The sequence below is a fragment of the Gigantopelta aegis genome, chromosome 4 (genome assembly GCF_016097555.1).
Source record: "Gigantopelta aegis isolate Gae_Host chromosome 4, Gae_host_genome, whole genome shotgun sequence".
In the NCBI taxonomy this organism is placed as follows: domain Eukaryota; kingdom Metazoa; phylum Mollusca; class Gastropoda; order Neomphalida; family Peltospiridae; genus Gigantopelta; species Gigantopelta aegis.
Genome location: NC_054702.1, coordinates 81,604,373 through 81,626,006, shown reverse-complemented (window position 1 = coordinate 81,626,006; position 21,634 = coordinate 81,604,373). Strand labels below are relative to the sequence as shown.

Genomic DNA, 21,634 nt, shown 5'->3' with positions numbered 1-21,634 from the left:
AAACCACACTGGAGACTTAAGACATGCTAAACGTGGGCCTCGTAAACTTGTTTTCCCAAGTTAACTCTTCGTTATCGCATTGCATTATAATAGTTTTACAATTAATGTTTTCGGTTGTTTAGTCTATCATGTCTGCCTTGTGGGTTTGTAATGTCATATCTTCCTCTCATTTTTATAATAATATATAATTATTTCAATAATGTTCTTAGCGCTATAACGTACGTAGACCTTTGCCTAAGTCCCTGGTGAAAGGAACTAGTTAGACGTGTTAGGGACAGCCGTCATGTTTCATCATTAGCTCTGATGAGGTGATCGTTGAGAGACAAGCAAACGTCACTAGATACCACAAGAGATATTGCATGTTGCACGTCTGACGGCAAGAAAAGGACCTCTGTCACTTTTTAAAATTAATTATGACGTCATTCATTATTTTGTTATTTTTGCTTATGCACACGGATTCTTAAAATACGTTGTACCCGACCTATTATCCCGATCAGAATTAAAATGTATGTGTATTAGAATTGTTTCGTAAACAGTTTAGGTATAATATATTAATATAAACGGTCCTAGCATGTTTATTCCTCTCGTTTAAAAAAACAACAAACTATATTACCTTAGCATGTTTTAAATATAAACCATTATACGGATAAATACATTAAATTTTGTAATGACCTTTGGTCAAATTATTTCAAATTTTGTTTGGCCGTTTGGAAGAACTAATAAATGCATACGTACGAAATTATGTTAGACAAACGTTGATACTGAGATACTACAAAATATTACTATGTCAAGAAATGCATTGTTATAGAAATATTCATATTCCAAGCAAGAAAATATAAGTAAATTGTAATTTTAATAATGTAATAATTATTTTATTTTCCAAAAACCTTTTTTAAAATGGTTACAAATTCAGTATATTCTTTTTAAATTTAAAAACTAAACAGTTTGGATTTTGTTAGTTATTTTGCGTTGAATTGCCTATTGCCCACGCAGTAATTATGTCTACGTTTTTCTTGTCTTATTGATCATATCTGTAAGCAATTATTGTAAAAACAAACAAAAAGTCGTAGTTATTATTTTCTGAATTTAGAAAAAAAAAGATACTTTGAACTTTCGAATATTGTTTTTGAATATGTTTCCACGAGTCGTGGGATATAGATTTACGGTTTTATTAGAATTGAATTAGACATGAATCAATCTACTGCGAAATAAACTTATTTTTTAAATTCTTATAACACAACTTATTCGATAATTGTTTTTGCATGGATGTGCAGACTCATAGAAATGTAATTTAGGATACAGTTTACAATTCATCCACAAATGATAAACCCTTGAGGCCCTAACGATAACACGTTTTTGTCGAGAATAAAATATCCAAGTACTCATATAGAAGACGTTGTTCTCGATGATATCGCCTCTCTAACGCTGAAACCAATTGCTTCCTAAAGATGTCATTGTCCTTAAGACTCTGTCGAGCATACAGAAAATATCCGTTAATTAAACATACCGAATGCGATACTGGAATGTAGTAATTTGCTACTAATCAGTGCTGATATCTACAGTTCCATACAAATACGAAAGTGTTATTGAGTTATTTGTCTCTGAGTGTTATATAACCAGGGATCAGTTAGACATAACCAACGTAATTTTGTATAAGGTATATAATACCAAAACAATTCCACAAATGACAACGATAACGTTAATTCATGCCGCAAAAACTGTTGTTCCGTCTGCGCGGTTTTAAGAGAGACGCAGGCATGGGACGCGGAAAAGGTCCACAAGAAATTCGATCGTAGAAAACGGCTCTTGTATGTATCCTTTCAATCACCACAGAAATAAAATAAAGGCTATTCCATATTTTGAACTTGTGCATACCTTTTCATCACTTTGGTGATATCTTGCACATTTATTCGTGTAAATAAAATGACGGACTTTTCACCTGTGGTGGCAGTACATGTGACGAGTGCCACCGGTGGTGTGTAGGCAGTACATGTGACGGGTGTCACCGGTAGTGTGGTAGCAGTACATGTGACGGGTGTCACCGGTGGTGTGGTGGCAGTACATGTGACGGGTGCCACCGGTGGTGTGGTGGCAGTACATGTGACGGGTGTCACCGGTGGTGTGGTGGCAGTACATGTGACGAGTGCCACCGGTGGGGCAGTACATGTGACGGGTGCCACCGGTGGTGTGGTGGCAGTACATGTGACGGGTGTCACCGGTGGGGCAGTACATGTGACGAGTGCCACCGGTGGGGCAGTACATGTGACGGGTGTCACCGGTAGTGTGGTAGCAGTACATGTGACGGGTGTCACCGGTGGTGTGGTGGCAGTACATGTGACGGGTGCCACCGGTGGTGTGGTGGCAGTACATGTGACGGGTGCCACCGGTGGTGTGGTGGCAGTACATGTGACGGGTGCCACCGGTGGTGAGGTGGCAGTACATGTGACGGGTGCCACCGGTGGGGCAGTACATGTGACGAGTGCCACCGGTGGGGCAGTACATGTGACGGGTGCCACCGGTGGTGTGGTGGCAGTACATGTGACGGGTGTCACCGGTGGGGCAGTACATGTGACGAGTGCCACCGGTGGGGCAGTACATGTGACGGGTGTCACCGGTAGTGTGGTAGCAGTACATGTGACGGGTGTCACCGGTAGTGTGGTAGCAGTACATGTGACGGGTGTCACCGGTGGTGTGGTGGCAGTACATGTGACGGGTGCCACCTGTGGTGTGGTGGCAGTACATGTGACGGGTGCCACCGGTGGTGAGGTGGCAGTACATGTGACGGGTTTCACCGGTGGGGCAGTACATGTGACGGGTGTCACCGGTGGGGCAGTAGATGTGACGGGTGCCACCGGTGGTGTGGTGGCAGTACATGTGACGGGTGTCACCGGTGGGGCAGTACATGTGACGGGTGTCACCGGTAGTGTGGTAGCAGTACATGTGACGGGTGTCACCGGTGGTGTGGTGGCAGTACATGTGACGGGTGTCACCGGTGGTGTGGTGGCAGTACATGTGACGGGTGCCACCTGTGGTGTGGTGGCAGTACATGTGACGGGTGCCACCGGTGGTGAGGTGGCAGTACATGTGACGGGTGCCACCGGTGGGGCAGTACATGTGACGGGTGCCACCGGTTGTGAGGTGGCAGTACATTTGACGGGTGTCACCGGTGGGGCAGTAGATGTGACGGGTGCCACCGGTGGTGTGGTGGCAGTACATGTGACGGGTGTCACCGGTGGGGCAGTACATGTGACGGGTGCCACCGGTGGGGCAGTACATGTGACGGGTGCCACCGGTGGTGTGGTGGCAGTACATGTGACGAGTGCCACCGGTGGGGCAGTAGATGTGACGGGTGCCACCGGTGGTGAGGTGGCAGTACATTTGACGGGTGTCACCGGTGGGGCAGTACATGTGACGGGTGCCACCGGTGGTGAGGTGGCAGTACATGTGACGAGTGCCACCGGTGGGGCAGTACATGTGACGGGTGCCACCGGTGGTGAGGTGGCAGTACATGTGACGGGTGCCACCGGTGGGGCAGTACATGTGACGGGTGCCACCGGTGGTGAGGTTGGCAGTACATGTGACGGGTGCCACCGGTGGGGCAGTACATGTGACGGGTGCCACCGGTGGTGAGGTGGCAGTACATTTGACGGGTGTCACCGGTGGGGCAGTAGATGTGACGGGTGCCACCGGTGGTGTGGTGGCAGTACATGTGACGGGTGTCACCGGTGGGGCAGTACATGTGACGGGTGCCACCGGTGGGGCAGTACATTTGACGGGTGTCACCGGTGGGGCAGTAGATGTGACGGGTGCCACCGGTGGTGTGGTGGCAGTACATGTGACGGGTGTCACCGGTGGGGCAGTACATGTGACGGGTGCCACCGGTGGGGCAGTACATTTGACGGGTGTCACCGGTGGGGCAGTAGATGTGACGGGTGCCACCGGTGGTGTGGTGGCAGTACATGTGACGGGTGTCACCGGTGGGGCAGTAGATGTGACGGGTGCCACCGGTGGGGCAGTACATGTGACGGGTGCCACCGGTGGTGAGGTGGCAGTACATTTGACGGGTGTCACCGGTGGGGCAGTACATGTGACGGGTGTCACCGGTGGGGCAGTAGATGTGACGGGTGCCACCGGTGGTGTGATGGCAGTACATGTGACGGGTGTCACCGGTGGGGCAGTATATGTGACGGGTGCCACCGGTGGTGAGGTGGCAGTACATGTGACGGGTGTCACCGGTGGGGCAGTAAATGTGACGGGTGCCACCGGTGGGGCAGGATATGTTCATCTTTCGCCAACACCTGATATCATCACTGACTTGACAGTGATTCGTGAGTGCATGTTAACACAACTATATTTATTCTAATGGGCTTTGTCCTTTGCTTGTTTTGATTTACTAAACTAGTGTGAGAGTGGCAGCCCTCGTTGCTCAGAAAGCTTTATTATCTAGTAAAGGATCTCCTCGGAGGTGGCTGTCCTCCTATAGACAAGACACTAGGCAGAGATTAATGGAATCAACCACCATTTTGCCGAATCCCAACCGACTCTGCATTGTGCAGAAATACGGTCTTTATCGGTTTGATCGTTTACATGTAAGAACTTATTCTTAAAGTAAATCGAAGACAACGGGAGCTAACGTTGCCCGTTTCGAATATAATAAATGTTCCACAAAAACTTGGAAGAACTTCAAATATCTGGACCCGCTTAGTGGCTATTTGATAAAGTGTTAATTGGCTTAATTCGTGTATTTTGGATAACATTACAAAAGGAATATGTACTGGAATTTAAAACTAATAGGTGCGTGTGGAATATAAATAATATATACATACACTGGGTTGTTTTCCTAAAGTAAATATTCCTATTCAAATCTACTTATATTAACTCTTGACTGGCTAACGATACACAGAACTAAATATTTCCACATGCTATATGTTGTAACATAGCTTTACACTGACTGACAAATAAGTACATATATACATCGACTGGAAGGCAACAATAAACTGACAGAAAGATAACTAGATTGACTGGGAAACAAAATACCCTGACTGGAAGAAAACAAACCCTAACTGGAAAAAACAAACCCTGACTGGAAGGTACATTGACTGCAAAATAACTAGGCAATAATTTGAAAATAACTAGTAATAACTGCAAAATAACTATGTAATGACTACAAAATAAGCATACACAGACTGAAAAATAACTATTTACAGACAGAACATGGTTAAAAGAATTGTGTGTGTGTGTGTGTGTGTGTGTGTGTGTGTTTTAACGAAATGCAAACTGTGGTGGGGAGTATTATTATATAATAATGTGAAAATATATGTACACTGATTGAAAAACAAACAACTGTTATATACATTAAAGATCGGTTAGACGGCATAGAAATGTTGGCGTTTAGCAAATTGTGGTGAATAAACATACATCGATTGAAAGACGAAATGTACAGTGAATGGAAGGTAAAAAAAAAAATGTATCGATTGGAATATAACTGTATGCTTGTGCGAAGAACCGAAAACCGCACCATAACACGTAATGAGAAAGTATAAAGTTAGATGTTTACTGATGTCAGTAACACCACCATTTTGAAGAGAAAACCAGCCCTAATTGCGTTCAAGATTGCACACACCGGTTGATGAGCCAGCAGCAGACGACAAGTAGCTTCGACACACTGACAAGCGCGCGCCACTTGATCCCCGTCAGCCGGGCAGAGTGGAACTGCCGTGCTGCGGCGTTAGTCGGCAGACGAGCGGCGAGCCCCTCTTAGTTTGCAAGACAATAATTTATTTACACTCGGGCCGTTGCACAACGGCATAGGAGGAATATATACATATAAAATTTATAACATTCACATGACAAGATGGTTGATAATAAACATATACAAAGACCAATAAATAAAATTCTATAAGAACAATATGTATAACAAAAACTCTAAATGCATTAGATACATGTACATATTTAAGAACATCATTATACACAAACCACAAGTTGGTGTTCATATAAATATAATCTGGATATACATCATGAGTGGCCAAGTACTTATAAGCAATCAAAGAAAGAAATGTTTTATTTAACGACGCACTCAACACATTTTATTTACGGTTATATGACGTCAGACATATGGTTAAGGACCACACAGATTTTGAGAGGAAACCCGCTGTCGCCACATAGGCTACTCTTTTACGACAGGCAGCAAGGGATCTTTTATTTGTGCTTCCCACAGGCATGATAGCACAAACCATGGCCTTTGTTGAACCAGTTATGGATCACTGGTCGGTGCAAGTGCTTTACACCTACCCATTGAGCCTTGCGGAGCACTCACTCAGGGTTTGGAGTCGGTATCTGGATTAAAAATACGATGCCTCGACTGGGATCCGAACCCAGTACCTACTAGCCTGTAGACCGATGGCTTGCCACGACGCCACCGAGGCCGGTTTATAAGCAATCATGTCATCGTAATAATAATTATATATTTTTGTTTGGTTTGGAAAGGGACGTTTAAAGTTATTAATAATTACATTTATAAAATATGCTAATTTCTTTAATATTTCGATTCGCTTACTTTTCATTAATTTTTTTAATTTATAAATATTTGGTCGTTTATAGTAATATGAATGTATATACTGGACCCGTAAGTCATGAAAAAATTTACAAACAAAGAGATAATGAAACTCATCGTAAATATCATTGACATCGCATACGAGCATACGAGTGACGATTCCCTCTTAATCGTCATACGAGCGGCGAGCCTCTTAGCCAGCAGACGAGCGGCGAGACCCTCTTACTTAGCAGACTAGTGACGAATCCCTCTTAATCGTCAGACGAGCGGCGAGCCCCTCTTTAGCTGGCAGACGAGCGCCAGTGGACACGTAAAGACGTCCGCGCCACTCGGCTGAATCATGTTTGTTGTACAAACAGTGTCAGTGATGCCATCAAGTGGTGCGGCCATGTTAATATGGAAGAATCTTGAGGTAGCGTTGAGGATGATTGCCACGTCACGGCCACCAATTTATATGGGCCATTCTTCAAGTGAACAGGGCATGCAACCAATAATGAGCGCCAATTGGAGCACCGGCGTGTCCGTATTTATTGACTCTTATTGCATGTGCTCATTCCCCGAGAAAGTAATATTTTCTCATCAGCAGTGTTAGTCTGCTTGGGTGAAGGAATTAACATGGAAGTGCAATCACAGTAATGAAACTAGTTATGTATCTGACTAGCATGCACAGTGCCAATTCTTGAACAGCTATCTAACTGAACAATAAGAAGGGAATACATTCCAATATTAGTTAAGCTTCTAGTCAGAGCAAGTTATCTTGAAGTAAGTACAATGTTTGCAAGCGTCTGACCCTCGACAGCGTGTGTGCCCAGGTCGGTAAAAGTGGATGGACATTCTGTCAAAGCAAAATAATAATAATAAAAAACGTCCTGGGCATCTGGACGGAGAAAGAGAAACAGTGTATGAATTTTGAACAAAATACTATTTCATAAAGATTCAATATCAGTTGTTGATATGGTAATATCTTAAATGGCTCCCCATAAAGTTAGGGGAGAAATTAATCACTCCCCTCAATATTTTTTTTTTTCACGGCAATGTCTGGAGAAACACGAGTTTATTCTCCTCATGGACAAGTTAACTTATAATTATATCAACTTTCAACAATTAAAGCATGGATTCAGTTGCCGGTAAAAATATGTATTTTTGTAAACGTAAAATTTATATTTGCAAAATGTGAATGACATACACGTCAAATGCCTAACATTCAATTGCCTTAACTCATGCTACCCGGATTAAAAGATTTTCTATAAAGACTGTGCTAAATAATATCACATGAATACATACAAGCTAGGAATATTTAGCGACAGCCAAAAACACAGTTTAGTCATCTACTATTAGCTGTTAACCACGTGAAAAAGAATTTTGCATATACGCTTTTCTAAGCATGGCAACACATACCACAGACGATGTTAGATTAGTCGTGGACCAGTGATTGTAACAGTAAATAATCCACACCAACCTGTATCTTCTTAGACGTACGCTTTATCACAGAGATGAGTTTACTTTTTTAGAACAGTCATTAGAAGAATAAACATCGCACTGTTACCACAAAAATATTGTTATCTATTATTCACCATCGACGAAAAGTGAAGACTAGTTGCAGTATACTGTTACTAATCTAAACTATTATTATTCATCATTCGTGATTTATATGCAATGTTAGCAAAATCCACGAACTGCTGTTATTAAGATTATATTAATTTTAATGTTGAATGGTGGGTGACGGACAAAGCTATAAGAACACACTGGTTGTCTACACAGCTGACGTTTTCTATACGGCGAATTCAGAAATAAAACATGTCGTATAAGAAAGTTGTGATGCTGTTAGTTCTAGTAGAACTATAATTATTACAGTGTGTGGCAGTCCGGCCATTTCCAGTGGCGTTTCGCCCCTGTGACAGCAAGGTGAACGCACCGGGAAGACCTGATGGGTTACTATCGTCCTTCTCTCCAGTAAAGGAAGGTTTATCATTTGTTCACGACGGATGTTAATATCTTACTAAAGTATTTTGTTTTATTTAACGAAATCACTGTGGCACATTGATATATTAATCAACGGCTATTGGATGTCAAATCATATGGTAATTTTGGCGTTTAGTCTTACAGAGGAAACTCGCTACATTTGTCCATTAGTACCAAGGGATCTTTTATATGCACCATCCCACAGACAGGATAGCCCATAGCACGGGACCTTCTTTTTTTTTTTTTTTTTTTTTTTCTTTTTTTTTACACAAGTCATGGTGCACTGGCTGAAACAAGAAACAGCCCAATGGACCCACCGACGTTGATCGATTCCAAACGGACCGCGCACCAAGCGAGCGCTTTACCACTAGTTACATCCCGCCCCTAATATGTTAGTGTCAGAAGTGATCTACTATTGACTCATGAAGTACTCACACCGTTTTACTGACACATGGACTACTCTTTCCCAGAGGGGCGGGACGTAGCCCAGTAGTAAAGCGCCCAGTCGATGCGCGGTCGGTCTGGAATCGATCCCCATCGGTGGGCTCATTGGGCTATTTCTCGTTCCAGCCAGTGTACCACTACTGGTATATCAAAGGCCGTGGTATGTACTACCCTGTCTGTGGGATGGTGCATATAAAAGATCCCTTGCTGCTAATCGAAAAGAGTAGCCAATGAAGTAGCGACAGCGGAATCCTCTCTCAATATGTGTGTGATCCTTAACCATGTGTGACGCCACATAACCGTAAATAAAATGTGTTGAGTGTGTCATTAAATAAAACATTTCCTTCCTTCCTTTTCTAGAGATGAGATAGAACATGCCACAGTATTTTATCAGTAAGTTATTGTAAGTTGTATAGGCCTAAACGTCCCCACTGAAACTATGTATACGAACATAGTACAAACCATATATTGCAAACATAGCACCAGTTGTGTCAGATTGTTACATGTTTCGGACATCCGTATCATAAGTTTCTCGTTGAGACTCAAGACGGTTGGTGCTGCATTATCGCAATATTCAGAGTATTGCGATAATGCAGCACCAACCGTCTTGGACTGTGACGTTATCAATCATATTATTAAATTCATTTCGTCTGCCTCTGCGACCTTTTATCCTTTTGTGGAAGTTACATGTCAAAGATAAACCATATCGTTATTAAAATTTACATCTTACATCATGGTCAATAATGCTTCCCCGAAATTATTTCCAGTAGTAAATTCCCATATGCTTGAAACCGACTTTGAAAGCGTTCATCTCAGGTCCCAAAATGCTGGGGTTTCCTATTTAGCTCTGCAAACAACGTTACATACAAATGGCATCCAAGATGCTCTTTCAGATAAATCATCGGAATTTGGAGTAACGATCAACCGGAAATACAAGAGCGCTGCGTGATTTGTCAATACCGCTGTACCCGACACGAGGAGAGGCCGAGTTTCAATGGAGTAATCACTCGGTGTTGCTACACAGCAGGAATTGCTGGTAAAATCCATAGCAGACGTGAAGAGATTAACACTTTTCGCGTATGAGTAAACTCACTGCAGATTTTGTTTAATTTTAAAATGTATCGCCTGTGCAGTTATCTTCAAAGATGATATCTTATCATGTTAACAGTGTGTACTTTGAATATTGAAACTGCATTTGTGTATACATATTTCAAGCAATACCATTTATATACAAAGTTAAAGTTTGTTTTGTTTAATGATACCACTAGAGCACATTGATTTATTAATCATCGGCTATTGAATGTCAAACGTTTGTTACTTAAATATTAGTAGCAAGGGATATTGTGTATGCACCATTCCACAGACAGGATAACACATACCGCAGTCTTTGATATACCAGTCGTGGTGCAATGGTTGGAAATGAGAATAGCACAATGGACCCACCGACGGGGATCGATCCTAGACCGACCGCGCATCAGTCGAATGCTTTACCACTGGGCTACGATTCATATACAAAACTATACTCTTCAAAAAAAGAAACGCAAAAGGGTACAAATGGGTTATAACTCTGATTTTATGTTTCCTACCGGTTCATGCTTTGTGAATATAAGGTCATTGCATGTCCCAAACACATTCCCACGGTTACATTCGATAAAACGCAGCTACTGTACAATAAAGTTCCAAAATGTGAATATTCGCAAAAACGCAGCCACGTGCAAACCATGTCACCACTGCACGTGCGTTGTCTGCACATGCAACATGAACACCGACAGTATAAAAGTGCAGGGTGTTCGCTTGCCTGGCCTCTGTATCTGGCCGACAGTTGACAATCCAGGACATGCCACGTCTCAGTGAACCGCAGAGAAACAATGCCATCGGCCGACTAGTCGCAGGCGAATCCAGAACGGCCGTTGCCAGGGCATTCCATGTGTCCCCAAGCACCATCTCCAGACTGTGGGACCGTTACCAGCAACATGGATCAACACGTGACCTCCCTAGATCCGGTCGACCACGGGTCACTACCCCCGGGCAGGACCGCTACATCCGGGTACGCCACCTTCGGGAACGATTGACTACTGCCACCTCCACAGCCGCAGCAATACCAGGTTTGCGCAGGATATCCGACCAGACCGTACCGAACCGCCTACGTGAGGTAGGAATTTGTGCCAGACGTCCAGTTCGAGGTGTCATCTTAACACCACAACACCGTCGACTCCGACTGCAGTGGTGCCAGATTCATCGACAATGGCCTCAACTGCGATGGAGACAGGTGTGGTTCAGTGACGAGTCCCGATTTCTGCTCCGACGTCATGATGGAAGATGTCGCGTGTATAGGCGTCGTGGTGAACGTTATGCGGCAAACTGCGTGCAGGAAGTGGACAGATTCGGCGGGGGTAGTGTCATGGTGTGGGCAGCCATCTCACACACTGGCAGAACTGACCTGATCCACGTGCAGGGCAACCTGAATGCACAGGGCTACATCGACCAGATCCTCCGGCCACACATCGTTCCAGTTATGGCCAACGCCAACGCAGTGTTCCAACATGACAACGCCAGGCCTCACACAGCACGTCTCACAACGGCTTTCCTACAGAACAACAACATTAATGTCCTTCCTTGGCCATCGATATCACCGGATTTGAACCCAATTGAGCATCTATGGGACGAGTTGGACCGACGCCTCCGACAGCGACAACCACAGCCCCAGACCCTGCCCGAGCTGGCAGCAGCCTTGCAGGCCGAGTGGGCCAGCATCCCCCGGGACGTCATCCGTACTCTGGTTGCTTCAATGGGCAGGCGGTGCCAGGCAGTTGTCAACACACGCGGAGGCCACCCCCGGTATTGACTCCAGATGACCTTGACCTTGGTGGTGTGTCCTATCACTTACTCACAATGGACTAGAGTGAATTGTGAACAATCCTGCAACATTTGGTAATTATCGGACTCACCATTCAATAATTAAATCAATTCTCCAAATGTTACGACAATGTGGTTTTGCGTTTCTTCTTTTGAAGAGTATATAATACATCGAACCTGTTGCACAGAACACCTTGTATGGCCACCATCTCTTTATCAAGATGTCTCTAGTAATGGCTGTCATCATACAGATGAATAACCTGACGGGTTCATGGGTATCACCGGCCTCGGTGGCGTCGTGGTTAGACCATCGGTCTACAGGCTGGTAGGTACTGGGTTCGGATCCCAGTCGAGGCATGGGATTTTTAATCCAGATACCGACTCCAAACCCTGAGTGAGTGCACCGCAAGGCTCAATGGGTAGGTGTAAACCGACCAGTGATCCATAACTGGTTCAACTAAGGCCATGGTTTGTGCTATCCTGCCTGTGGGAAGCGCAAATAAAAGATCCCTTGCTGCTAATCGGAAAGAGTAGCCCATGTAGTGGCGACAGCGGGTTTCCTCTCAAAATTTGTGTGGTCCTTAGCCATATGTCTGACGCCATATAACCGTAAATAAAATGTGTTGAGTGCGTCGTTAAATAAAACTTTTTTTGTTTTTATTATGGGTATCATGCCGTCATTTTCAGTGATATCTTATGGTTTTAAGTGCATGCACTTTTAAAAAAATCCAATTTTGAACAAATACTTAATACCGTTCATACAAATACAATATATCAAACTCGCTGCAAAGACCAAACTGTATAACAACGACTAGTTTATTAAGGACACTTCAGACGCATGTATGCATCCTGCATATTAATTGTTTCTTACTCACAAAGACCATTCGGTGGTATTTATGGACAGGTTTAATTACAACTATGCTTGAAATAGGTGTAAAACAAGTCTCGTGGCATTAAAACTGCACACATATACAACATGTTCGTGGAAAATGAAAAAAAAAACTTGTTTCCACGTCCCAACACATTTCCTTTTAACGTTCCGAGTCAATAAAGTTAGCCAAAAGTTGATTAATTTTGACCCGGGAGCAGAATTCAATATCCTGCCAATAGCCTTATGTTGATTAATTTGATTGGACTGACACATCGAAACCAAGAGGTAAAGAAATATTAGACCCCTCCGAATACAGAATTCAAATTCACAACGAGTTGTCAGTTTTATTGCTTTATTGCCTTGCTCAGTCACAGATGGCTTGGTGCATGAACACGGCTCAGATCGGACCATTTGATCGATATTAAACTCTCACCATGACCATAAAGCGATTCGCGGAGCCGGGCCCGCCGACAGCTTTCCCAAAAGAGATGTTTTTCCATGAATATTACGATCATGATTAAAGTCTGTTCGAGGGTTCGGCAGATTAATACTTGATACCAAGAACGTGATGTACACTTTTAAGTACTGTATCATGTGGATGTCGTAACTGCTGAATGTAAACGTACACTGTTGAATACTTTAACATGGGGGTGTCTAACTGCTGAATTTTAAACGTACATTTTCAATAATGTAACATGATGATGTCTAACTGTTGAATTTTTAACGTATACGTTTGACTACTGTAACATGCAGATGTCTAACTGCTGAATGTTAAATGCACACCTTTCAATAGTGTAACGTATTTAGATGTCATAACTGTTAAATGTTTAACGCACGCTGTAACATGTGGATGTCGTAACTGCTGAATTTTAAACAGATGGATGTTGTGTAGAAATGCATATTTATACATGTGTAAATACTTTGCTCATCAGTTTTACAATGATTTATATTACTGAATATAAAATAAATATTTTTATTTTTATCTTGACATGCCAATATATGTGCTGCTTTGTCCCCACTCCTCTAAAGCATGAAGGTTTCTCATTGGAGTCTACACCAAGAAAGACTGAATCACAATACACCTTGACATTGATTCACAAAAGTACCTAGAAGTAATCTGCTGATTAGATGGAGTTAGTGCCCTTTGTCCAAATACCAGGAAAGCTCAATCGAAACTTTAGAAAACGCGCTAAGAATGTTGATTTTCCAGGATTCAGTCATTGATGTCGAAGCGCTCTCTCTCTCTCTCTCTCTCTCTCTCTCTCTCTCTCTCTCTCTCTCTCTCTCTCTCTCTCTCTGTGTGTGTTACAGAAAGACAGCGACAAACAGAGAGAGAAACAGAGAGAGAGAGAGAGACAGCGATAGAGATGGGGCAAACACCTACACGCACACATACGTATACACACAAAGACACACACATGCGTAATGCGCGTACGTTCAAACGCAGGCACGCGTACACAACGTAACACAAATACACAAATGAATACATATATATACACAAAGGGGGAAAGCAGCTTCTAATAGTATTACTACTACCACTACCACTACCACCACCACCACCGCCACCACCACCACCACCACTACTACTACCACTACCACCACCACCACCACTACTACTACCACTACTACTATTACTGCTACCACTACTACAGCTACTACCATTATTACTGTCAATGTCATCATTGTATAAGTGGGTTTTTTTTCTGTTTTATTATTTTATTTTATTTTATTTTTTATTATTGATTCTTTTTGTTGGTGGTTTTGTTTTGTTTTTTGTTTTGTTTTTGTTGTTTTGTTGGGGTTTTTTTGTTCGTTTTTGTTTGTTTGTTTGTTTGTTGTTGTTTTTTGTTGTTGTTGTTGTTGTTTTGGGTTGTTTTGGTGTTTGTTTGTTGTTGTTGGGTGGGGTTTTTTTTGGTGGGTTTTACTTCTTTCTTTTTTTTGGGGGGGGGGGGGGGGGGGGGGGGGGGAGTTTTCTACGTGTTGAAAAGTCGTGATCCAACTAAAATGAATGATCGTGAGAAGTTTCTATTGAATTCGCGGTCAGTCATAGTTGACGATATCGTTGTATACCAGAGCATAATTTGATTGTTGAGATCTACATTACACCAAAGAAGGCTTAAAATAAAATTTCTTAGTGGAATCAATTTGATTATTACAGAAACCTTTGTGTAATTGGCATGTAACCTATATTTGATGTCGAAATGTGAGTAATGTATAATTTAATATTGTACATCAGGGAGCAATTTATGTAAGTTCAGCAGAAAAAAGAAACACCGAATAATAACTTATTGGTTGAACAATCGCATAATATTTGCTTTGTTTGCTTTTGTTTTGTTTTGTTTTGTTTGCGGTTTTGTCGTTTTATTTATGTGTGACGTTTATCAACATAGAAAGTACAATGTCTGAAAACTACAAGCGACATAATCAACATATTAGTGATAGTGATTTTTTCCCCTTTTTTTCTTATTCTTTCGTTCGTTCTTTCCTTTTGTGTATTTAAAGAAACCACAAACATGTTTGCACATCAGAAACATACTGATAACGATGATGATGATGATGATGATGATTATTATTATTATTATTATGATGATGATGATGATGATGATGATGATGGGATGCATGGTGAAACCGCATTATGTCCCTTTATTTCTGGTTATAATGAAATTGCTGTAAAAGTTTAAAAAATTTAGATACTAGGTCTGTGGTACATGTACAGGAGCGCAGAAATGGAACATATTTCACTAGCCGCCGGACCAGAACCAACTACAATTTACTAGCCCGCAATAATTTCTACTAGTCCGCCAGTCTATAGAATAATGTATTATTAATAATATTATAATATACAGTGTCTTCACTTCAAATATTATATATACTGAACAAAATAAAAAACTTCCGCTAACTTTGCTTGAACATAACTTGATGAAATCAAACCGGGGGAATAATTGTTATATATGCGTTTAAAGAGTATTCCATGATGCATCGTTTGGTGCAAAAATCATGGTCATAGGTTAATAGAAACTGGGAGAAATTTTGACCAAGTGTGGTAGGGGTTTAAAAAAAACACAACTTAATAACGGGTATGACCACCTCTTGAAATGACCACTGCAGTGCATCGCAGGCGCATAGAATTGACTAAAGTGTTGATTTCTGCCTGTGGAATATTGTTCCATTCCTGAATGAGCGCTTGACGAAGTTCGTTGACGTTAGCGGGTGGGTTGGGACGACGCCTCAATCGTCTGTCCAGACTATCCCAGACATATCGATGGGGTTGAGATCAGGACTTTTAGCGGGCCAGTCATCAATGAAATCAATGTTATTTGTCCTAAGACAATTTACAGTGTCTCTAGCTGTATGAGAGGTGGCATTATCATGCTGAAAAATCGAGATGTTGGCGTTGTTATGGAACAGAGAAATGACGTGATGAGCGAGAATGTCATCGTGGTAACGTTGAGCATTTAAATTGCCATCAATGACGACTAGTGGTGAACGATAACCATGGGCAATGGCTGCCCAGACCATGACACAACCCCCACCCCCGAAACGATCTCGTTCAAGAACACAACAGTCAGCATAGCGTTCATTTCTCCTACGGTAGACGCGCACCCTGCCATAAACCACGTTGTAAAGAAAATCTGGATTCATCCGAAAAAAGAACGGTATTCCAGCGTCGCCGTATCCAACGAGTGTGTACACGTGCCCAATTAAGACGATTTAGACGATGACGTTGCGTTAAAACGCATCCGACGTAAGGACGTCGTGCATGTAAACCGTTCTCCCGCGGACGATTACGAACAGTTTGCCCACTGATTCGGTTATTATGAAGCCCAGGTGTGTTAGCAGCAGTAGCAGTGGCAGTTAGGAATCGATTGAGCAAATGCGTATTCATGATATAGCGGTCTTGACCACGCGTTGTAACACGCGGACGTCCACGACGTGGCAAGTCGATGGTGCTTCCTGTCGTTCGAAATCTTACGCGAAGATTTCGTATCGCTCGACTAGAACTCCCAACATGCCTTGCAACGTCTTCTGTCGACATGCCAGCATCAAGCATGCCAATCGCCCGTTCGCGTAAATTATTGGGTATTCTTGGCATACTAAAAATGCTACAATGTAAAAAACGTTAATTTTTTTACAAATTTTGAAGCGTTTTCGTTCACTTGACAACAATGTCAGTAAGACAAGAAAAACAAATTGACCGAATACTACACGGGACATGTCGAACCATGCATGCACGTGCAAATTGAATTTCACGTTGTCGACGATTAACAGTGCAAAAATATTCGATAAAATTCATGAATCCTGATAATACAGCTCAAGGCTAATACTACCTATATAATTTCATTACACAATGAATTCTTTAACACAACAAATACTATATGTACAAATCGGAAGTTTCTTTTTTTTTGTTCAGTATATATATATATGGACGTGTAGCCGATATATATATATATATATATATATATATATATATATATATATATATATATAGATAGATAGATAGATAGATAGATAGATAGATAGATAGATATCTTATTAAGAACATCTGGTAAGTGATCAGCATCACGTGGCAAACAAAATCAACAAGACAGATCGCCTGTCGGACTGGTAGTTGTATTTTTAAAACTCTTTCGTCATAATTTGTACTCGCATTTAGCGAGCGGCCGTGTACTGTCTGTACCCCTGGCTCCGTATTCATAAACGTACTTAAGTCAATGTATGATACCTAAATACATACTTAAAGTACATAAATAAGTATCATACATTGACTTCAGTACGTTTATGAATACGGAGCCTGATGTGTACCAGTTCAACATTTCAACGTGCTTGATCATTTGTTGGTTTATTATCAAATGTTTAGATAGTTAGATTAAAACTCAGCATCTTGTATCTCGGAGGTGGGACGTGTCCCAGTGTTAAAGCGCTCGCCTGATGCGCGATCGGTCAAGGATCGATCCCCATCTGTATATTAATGACCGTGGTATGTGCTATCCTGTCTGTGGGTTGGTGCATATAAAAGATATCTTGCTACTAATGGAACAATTAAGCGGGTTTCCTCTCTAAGACTATATATCAGAATTACCAAATGTTTGACATTCAATAGCCGATGATCAATGTGCTCTAGCGGTGTCGTTAAACAAAACGAACTTTAACTTTAGTCGTAGTGTTGGTGTTGGTGTTGGCGTAATGATAATACTTCACATTGTAAAAGTAAAACTGCTTTAGGTAGGCTACTACGTCTGTGGTACATGTGTTTGTTTGTTGTTGTTTTTTGTTGTTGTTGTTGTTGTTGTTTTGGTGTTTGTTTGTTGTTGTTGGGTGGGGTTTTGGGTTTTTTTTTGTGTGTGGAATTAAAAATGTAATTACAGATAAATTACAAATAGAGAAATACATACTCTATAAAAACTGTATACATAAAGAGTTTGATGAAAACTGGGCACCTTGGCAAAGATGTCTAGAAAATTAAACTTAGCCTTAATAGTTAAAAATAACTCCAATATAAGACACATACTGTTGGTGGTGGATTTTTTTTTTTTTTTTTTGGGGGGGGGGGGGGGGGGGGTGGGGGGGGGGGGGTTGGGGGGGGGGGGGGTGGGGGGGGGGGGGGGGGGGGGGGGGGGGGGGGGGGGGGGGGGGGGGGGGGGGGGGGGTTGTAACCTAAAAGCCAATAACGTTTGTTTTCTATATTTGGAAATATGGATTTTTCTTTTCTTCTTTTTTCTCTGTCTATCTGTTTAATTTCTTTTTTATTATATATTTAGTCTGTCATTAATTTTGTGCTCCAAAAATTCAATTAACTAGTATTTTATTGAATGCACTTTATATTTATGTATCTATTGTAAGATAATGATTTCAGGGCCCCAACCCTGACATTATCAGTGTATAAATATCTGGAACAATAAATATATTTAAAAAAATAACATACAAAAAAACACACCAAAAATTTATAATTTTTTTTTTTTTTTAAATGATCAAGCATGTTGAACATTTTACCTTTTGTTGGTGGTTTTTTTTTTTTTTTTTTTTTGTTTGTTTGTTTGTTGTTGTTTGTTTGTTGTTGTTGTTGTTTTGTTTATAGAGTATGTATTTCTCTATTTGTAATTTATCTGTAATTACATTTTTAATTCCACACACAAAAAAACACAAAAAACCCACCCAACAACAACAAACAAACACCAAAACAACAAAAAACAAAACAAAAAACAAAACAAAACCACCAACAAAAGGTAACATTTTCAACATGCTTGATCATTTTTTTTTTTTATACATTTTTTGTGTGTGTTTCTTTGTATGTTATTTTTTTTAAATATATTTATTGTCCCAGATATTTATATACTGATAATGTCAGGGTTGGGGCCCTGAAATCATTATCTTACAATAGATACATAAATATAAAGTGCATTCAATAAAATTACTAGTTAATTGAATTTTTGGAGCACAAAATTAATGACAGACTAAATATATAATAAAAAAGAAATTAAACAGATAGACAGAGAGAAAAGATGAAAAGAAAAATCTATATTTCCAAATACAGAAAACAAACGTTATTTTTTCCAAGGTGCCCAGTTTTCATCAAACTCTTTATGTATACAGTTTTTATAGAGTATGTATTTCTCTATTTGTAATTTATCTGTAATTACATTTTTAATTCCAGTTATATGAAGTATATTCTTTTGAAGTTTTGTTCTATATATGTAATGCTTTACATTGACAATAAGACAATTCACAAATTTATGATTTGTACGTATGCTGCCGAATAGAACCATACTTTTATCTTGCTGAATATATTCGTCTCTTTGCTGTAACCATTGTTCTATAGTTTTCCAAAGTTCACTGACTTTAGGGAAATCATAAAACAAGTGTTGCAATGTTTCTGGTTGCTGATTACAAAAGTTACAAGTACTGGAAGCAATATACTTTATTTTATATAAAAACGAATGTGTTGGTATAATCCTATGTAAAATTTGGTACTGAAACCATAGTAGAGTTGGGTCTTTCAAAATCATATAATACTTTGCCCATTTTGAAGTAGGAAAACAGCATCCTTCACGAGAATATTTCAATTGTGATGTAGGAACTACAGTAGCATTATTCAATACTTTATATATTTCTCTACTTCCCGATCTGTTTTTCGCAAGAAGCTTTATTTTCGAAGGAAATACTGGATGTTTAGGCACTTCGTATGTTTGTTTATTTAAATGTATTTTCTTTCGTATAAATAATTTGATTGCACATATTAAAGACGCATATTCTAAAAAAAATTGATCGTATATTATATTTTGCATTAAAAGTGTTATAATCCATAAACTGCCCTTGGCTATCTAGTAAATCATATAAAAATATAACGCCTTTTTCAATGATTCTTATATACTACAGGTTTTCTGTCTATTAGTATATTACTATTATTCCAAATGTTCAAACTTAGAATTTCTTCTTCATTTTGAAATGTTAATTTTTGTTGAAATAAAATCCAACTATTTAATACATCCTTCCAAAACATATTTTTAATTTTCTTTATCCTAAGCTAAATTAAAAAATCACCTTGTATAACTAAGTCTCTGGTTGTTAAACCTGTTATAGACTGAAAAATATTTGCCAATTTAGAATTTGACCCAAACAGTCTTTTTATCCAAGTCAGTTTTAATGCTGTAGAGAAATGTATAATATCTATCATTTTAAGCCCACCTTTTTCATAATCTGTATTGTTCTTTTTATCCGGTCAGGTTTGTTTTGCCATACAAAATTAAAAAGTAATTAATTTATTTGTTTTAATATTCTTTCCGGTGGATGTGGTAAAGAAATAAGTAAATGCGTTATTTTGGGTATTACAAGCGATTTTACCACAATAATTCTACCTAAAACGGTTTATTTTCTTGTTGACCACTGTTTCATAGATTTCTTAATTTCCAATATTTTATATTCATAATTTTCATCAATCATTTGTTGCATATTTAGAGAAAAGTTTTTTCCTAATAGACTAAAATATTCAGCTCCCCATTCTAGCTTCCATTTTGATGGATGAAATACCTCTTTTGAGAATTTCTTACTTCCTATCCATATAATTTTCGATTTCGAGTAATTTATTTTTAAACCAGAAACATCTGCATACATGTTTAATACACTTAAAGTACTGTCCAAGGACTGGGGTGATCCGTCTAAAATAAAGGTGGTATCATCTGCATACTGAGATAGAAGGTATTCTTCCCCATCAATATGTATTCCTTTAATATCCTTTGAATTTCTGATTAATATTGCTAGAATTTCAGCACATATGATAAAAAATATAGGGAGATAGTGGATCGCCTTGCCTACAACCCCTTTCTAACTTAAAACTTTCTGATAGAAACCCATTTTGTAATATTTGCGACACAGAAATTTTATAAAGAGTATTTATCCACTTTTTTATTGAATATTTAAAGTTAAAAATATCTAGTGTTTGTTCAATAAAATCTCAGGAGACCGAGTCGAAGGCTTTTTCAAAATCTATCAATACCAACATACCTGATATTTTTTGTCTTTCTATATAGTCCATTATGTCAAATATTAATCGTATATTTTCACCAATATACCTGCCTTTGATAAAACCAGTTTGATCTTTAGCAATAATTGTATCAAGTACTGTTTTTATTCTATTGGCTATGCATCCTGAAGCTATTTTGTATATACAGTTCAATAAAGTAATAGGACGCCGTTGTTTTTTTAAAACTGCTTTGGTTTATTTAATTTCAAATTTTTTAGTGTTGGACATTTCATTTATATTATAACTATAATTAAGAGATCTAACAATAAAGTGACCTAGGTCAATCCAAAAGAATTAAAAAAATTCAGCCGTAAAACCATCTGAATCAAGGCTTTTATCGTTTTTCATATTTTTAAGACATTCTAGTGCTTCACTATATTTTAGTTCTCCTTCTACGCCTTCTGCTACTGCATCTGATAGTTTATTTACA

General features: G+C 40.0%; 2 protein-coding genes across 2 annotated transcripts in view; one reads left to right on the top strand and one right to left on the bottom strand.

Annotated features, from left to right (window-relative positions):
* Nucleotides 1-1,935: 1,935 nt before the first annotated feature.
* LOC121370026 (histidine-rich glycoprotein-like) lies at nucleotides 1,936-3,084 on the bottom strand. The gene has a single exon (XM_041495121.1). The coding sequence runs from the start codon at nucleotides 3,082-3,084 to the stop codon at nucleotides 1,936-1,938; it is 1,149 nt and encodes a 382-aa protein (XP_041351055.1).
* A 3,809-nt stretch (nucleotides 3,085-6,893) lies between these two features.
* Nucleotides 6,894-21,634, top strand: part of LOC121370025 (opioid-binding protein/cell adhesion molecule homolog) — an 87,726-nt gene continuing 72,985 nt past the window's right edge. Inside the window, 1 exon segment of the mRNA XM_041495120.1 lies at nucleotides 6,894-7,076. Within this exon segment, the coding sequence (XP_041351054.1) occupies nucleotides 6,894-7,076 (183 nt within the window).